The 5112-nt window shown below is 46.4% G+C and overlaps 2 protein-coding genes across 2 annotated transcripts; one reads left to right on the top strand and one right to left on the bottom strand.

Annotated features, from left to right (window-relative positions):
* Positions 1 to 771: 771 nt before the first annotated feature.
* TMEM97 (transmembrane protein 97) lies at positions 772 to 1684 on the top strand. Its single transcript, XM_010176606.2, has 2 exons — positions 772 to 904; positions 1434 to 1684. The coding sequence occupies exons 1-2, from the start codon at positions 805 to 807 to the stop codon at positions 1682 to 1684; spliced, it is 351 nt and encodes a 116-aa protein (XP_010174908.2). The 5' UTR covers positions 772 to 804.
* A 1504-nt stretch (positions 1685 to 3188) lies between these two features.
* Positions 3189 to 4809, bottom strand: IFT20 (intraflagellar transport 20; the record flags this gene model as incomplete). The annotated part of the gene is made up of 3 exons (XM_010176595.1): positions 3189 to 3616; positions 4085 to 4188; positions 4724 to 4809. Coding segments are annotated over 3 exons (272 nt in total), but the record flags the coding sequence as incomplete, so codon positions are not given.
* Positions 4810 to 5112: the final 303 nt, after the last annotated feature.

Genomic DNA, 5112 nt, shown 5'->3' with positions numbered 1-5112 from the left:
GGGTCGCTGTCACTCCCCGGGCCGCTGTCACTGCCCAGGCCGCTGTCAGACAGGTTTTCACTCCTGCTCCTGCCAGAGATGTGGAAGTGAATTGTTGCCGCTGCAGAAGCGGGTGTGCGAGCGACCAGATTCATCAGTAAAAATCTCTGGTTGGCTGGGCTTTGAATAAACTCTCAGAAGACAATAAACATCATAAAATCAATTAAAATAATAGTTGGATAGAAGATAATCAGTTTGACTCGCATCATCAGGGGGAAATCAGCCATAACTTCCTATCTGAGCTTTGCAATTAGTGAATTTGATTTTTGCCATTAGAATTGCCTATAGAATTCCTCCATCATAGAAACCATTTTTAATTAATAATTAACTAGCAAATCTCAATTCCTATCTCTCCGTTCAAAGTCCACCTTAAAGCCAGGCTGGAATTTACATTTCTGTCATGGAAACTCATTGTAACTCGTGAAGCCAATACCCTGGCAGCCAGCTGTTGGCACAGCAACAGCAGCCAGCAGCAGTTATTTAATGTATAATTAATGGAGAGGGTTCAGCGCTGTGCAGGCTGCAGAAATGCAGCCCCTGCTACAGCCACAGCCCCTGCCCCTGCTACAGCCCAACCAAAACTGAGTTGCATGCTGAAGCTGTGTGTACCAAGGTGAGGTCACCACGGCAGTGACAGTGGGACTGCCAGATGAGGGTCAGTTTTTCCCCCATCACGGCTGACACTCTGTATGAATCTGTTGGTTTGTTCTTTTTCTTCAGCTGGCAGAGCTGCTGCAGTGGTACACAGCTGCCTTTAAAGACCCCATGATGCTCCAGCCCCCAGAGTGGTTCAAGGCGTTCATCTACTGCGAAGCTTTCTTACAAATGCCTTTTTTCCCCGTTGCAGCGTACGCCTTCTTAAAAGGTTGGTATGAAACAAGTGTCAGAGTATGTCCTGTGCAGCACTTCTGTGTAACACTTCCTTTCTGTACATACAGCACAGAGAGTTTCTTCATCAGGCTTAAGCAATTACAGGGAGGTACCACGTGGAATGGTGTGCTGGGCTGCTTTCATGGCAAGTGTCGTCTGAGAAAGCAGCGCAGAACAAGGCCTGTCAGAAACAAAAGCCCCTTCCCACTGCAGCCATTTACATGTAACCAGCATCAAGGTTTGACATCTGAGGCGCTGCCAAGGTAGATAAAGTTCTAGGTCAAGCTGTGCACTCCTTTTATTACTCTAAAACTTTCACAATGACACCATCATTCCAAATTTCCTAAAGGCAGAAAACTTTCCTCAGTTGCTACTAGTACCTGTTTTTTTCTGCTACCTGTGTAATACGACTTGCAGCTCATCCTGTCAGAGATAGAGCAGCTAACGTTCTGTTAATTTAAAAGCCACTGAATTCTGCTTGTTTCACAATACTTCACTATTGTTTCCTTTTTGCTTTGGTACAGGTGGCTGCAAATGGATAAGGACTCCTGCAATTATCTACTCCACCCATGTGGCTACAACTCTGTGTGCTATCCTGGCACATATCCTCTTCCACGATTTCTCCAAGTCTGAGCATCTGGGACCTCAGACACAACGCGAGCGCCTCGTTCTGCTGTCCGTGTACGTCCCCTACTTGCTGATACCGCTTCTGATTCTGTTCACCATGCTCTGCCACCCCCATTATAACCACGTGGAGAAAAGGAAAAGGAAATAGTCCACTCTAACCACTGTACCCTCACCACTCCTACTGGTTTTGATTCAGACCCTGTGCTGACACAGTCCCCTGGGACAAACATCTCTCCTGCTGTTGGTTGCAACAGCTACGAGCAGAGCATCTGGCTCCTGCAAGGGAAACTCGAATGGGTTTGTGTTGGCAGCTCTCCTTTAATCAGAAATGGCTCTGGCAGGTGCCTGCACTCCCGGTCCCACGCGGTTCTGGGCGCTCGCAGGCGCAGGGACCACGCTCCTCTCCCGCTGTCACTTCTGGGCAGTCCATCGCTAACGGGAAAATGAACCTGGAACACGTGGTGTGTAACTGCGTGATGGGAGGGGGGGCTACAGCTGGTACCTTTCTTTCAAGTTCCCTTTTTCCAACATAACTGTTAGAAAATCACTTAAGAAATTTGTCTTCCAAGAGCATAGTCTGCAAAATCCTTAACTGATTAATACAGATCTGCAACGCCACGCTTCTGAGGCACTTCCAATCATAGAATAATTCTTAACCTCCTCCCCCTTCCTCTCAAATTTCACCTTCCTTTGCTCTGCTTCACTTTTAATTGTAAATGTCTGATCAGTGATAAATGTGCCAAAAATCTGGATTTCTGAATGCTTAAAGTGACCTTTGTTTGACAAGGAGACATACTTCCTAGAGGATTCTGAAGTACTTAAGGAGATGGAAACAAGGATTTGTAAATTTCTGTCTTCCATGAAATCACTTCTAGTACGAAAATGAACAACTAAATGCATTAAACTGCATTTAATCTTCTTAAGGGAATGACTAAAAGGAACTTAAAATGACCATGTGATTGCAGATAGTTCACACAGTAAATATATCCATAAGTTACAGGAAATAAAACCTACTCCTGACAGAAATTCTGGGCTGATGTTTTGGGTTTTTTAAGTTCTCAATCTGATCTACAAGAATCAAACCTGGAGAGTTGTGTAAGATGACAGGTCATCGAGAAGCCTTTTCAGTCACTGCCTATTTATGTCAGAACTTCACTGGTGAAAAACTTAAACGTTTCCATATCTGGTTGCCTCAAGACAGACATAAAACGCATCTGTTTGCAGATTGCAGATCACAGGCGTTCCATTCCCGAATGTCACTCTCATGTTTATAGTTTATATGTGCTCCCCGTGTCACTGTGCGATCAGAATGGTTTGTCCCAAATAACGCCCGTGAGAGAATTCTACTCTGACGTTACTACCTGTGTGGACATACCTCAGGCATAAAGTTCTTAACTCTGACGTATTTTCTGCTTTTTTCTGTGTCTGCAATTGATCTGCTCTGTTAATCATAAATTTCTGGGGTGTTTTCCTACCTGTATAGAAAAAAGGATCTGGTCAATATAGATAAAAGTTACTGCTGCTTCTGTGTTGTGTCTTCACAGACATGAAAAATAATACACATAGGAAAATCATCATGACTAGCCAGGGAGCTGTAAACTTTAAAGCTCAAAAATAACATAGCAGAAACAACTTCTTAAGGTATATCCAGAAAGTCTGAAAACAAGAATTTATTACCCGATTTCTCTGAAAGAGCTGTACACTGCAAAAAGTGAGAGACATAACATAGCAACAGTAGTATTAATTCAACTGCAGTTTGAGTTAAAACTACTGACTGTACAAAACTTCTATAAAATCAAAGGCCAGAACAGTCTTTACAGCAGTTGGAAAGCCCTCCTTATTGCCACGCTTAGTGTAAATCACACTGAATTAAAAGACCCTTCCATGTGTACAACCCATCTCTTCGTTCATACACAGTGAAAAATTGCATATTTTAAAAATTCTTGAGATTCTGGAATGGTCAAGTTTCCAAGTTAGTTTTTTTTATCTTAAAATCCTCTATTTTTGAAAAATGAATTGGTCAATGAATTCGTTCTGGTCTGCTTCAATTTTACACAGAGTCTCGTATTCTATTCGGTATCTGAAAGAAAAAACCAAATGGTTACGTCAGCCCGTGTTGGACGGGCCGGGCCGGTCCAACGTTCCCTGGTCTGTGGGGAAGGAGAGTCAGGCTGCGTGTGAGTCACCCCAGGCAGGGGCTGCGTGTGAGTGAGTCACCCCAGGCAGGGGCTGTTGGACCCTGTGGCTCTGAGGGGCCTTTACTCCTCTCTCTGTCACGGGTTTATTCATTTCTCTAACCGCGCGGTCTCGTGCCGCCTCTGTTTCTTTAGCCACAAAGATCAGAGCGGACTTGTCCGCCTCGATGAGCCGAGGCAGCGCCTGGAGTGAACTCCAGGCTTGTGGCTCTGCACGGCTCCACGTGTGCTTTGTGCAGGACACGCCTTGGCTGCACAGGGGCTCTGAACAAGTGTCCACAGCCAAGCACAGGCGGTGAGATTGACTTTCCAGCCTGTGCAAGGCCCCACAAGTCCCTTAACACAGAACTTACCTCTCCAACTGCATCTTCTTCTCAGCTATTAAAGCCTGAAGCTGCTGTTCCTGAGCTTCTCTTTGCTTTGCCATGGACTTGAGCAAATTCCGTGCACCGATGGCCTGTCAAAACAGGACAGTCAGTGATGCTGCTCAGGGATTTTTATGTTTTTAACCCCTTTGCTATTAGCGAGTCGATTTTGAAGCGTTTCAGCCACACTAACAGAGGGTGACGTCTGAATTGTGAATGGCTGGTGGAACAGGTAGAAGCTCCCTGTAGAGGTTGGGCAGATCAGGGTGTTTGAGATTTCCTTCAAACCCAAGGAACAGAAGCCACCACTCTGGAACCACAAACTGATCACTGGTGACTGTTCTGTTCATGAGCAAATATGCAGATGAGCAGCACCAGGGGGACTGTTAAACACGGGAGTAACGAGGCACCGAGTGTGCCTGTAAAATTCCTCTGGAGTTAATGCCCATTAAAAAGCCCCCAGCTCTCGTACTGCAGCCAGAGAGATGTCAACCACCAGGGAAACACCTGCACGAGGCTGACAGGAAAACGCTGCTTTTGCTGTAAAGGGAGGAAGGGTGAGATCTGCTTTATCAGGCACAGCACCCAGCGGAGCCCGCGCCAAGCCCGTCACTAACTGCACGGTACCTTCATCTTCTCACTCTCCGTAGCTTTTGCCAGTTGATCAACAAGTTCAATTAAGCTGCTCACTATTTTCTGGAATTCCACCATTTCTGAAAAGAAAAAAAAAACAAACCTCAAGTAATATTCAGAGCACCCCGAAGGAAGCCTGGTGCTTCTGTACAGGCCGTGAATGCCAGACACAGCTTTTACTGTGCGAGTTTCCCGCAGACAAGGGCGTTTTAAGACTTTCCGTGTTGTCAGACGGGCTGTGAACGAGGGGAGAAGGGAAAAGCCCGTCAGTGAGCACGAGAGTCACCGCGGCCCCGGTGCCCCCCTGAGCCGGGCTGGCGGGGCCCGGACACGGCGCTGGCACCTCTTCAGAGCGGGCTGTCTGGGCGGGCACCGGGCACCGG

The sequence above is a fragment of the Antrostomus carolinensis genome, unplaced genomic scaffold, assembly GCF_000700745.2.
Source record: "Antrostomus carolinensis isolate BGI_N321 unplaced genomic scaffold, ASM70074v2 Scaffold51420, whole genome shotgun sequence".
Classification (NCBI taxonomy): domain Eukaryota; kingdom Metazoa; phylum Chordata; class Aves; order Caprimulgiformes; family Caprimulgidae; genus Antrostomus; species Antrostomus carolinensis.
Note: the sequence above shows the minus strand (reverse complement) of the source record. Positions and strands in the feature narration are given on the sequence as shown.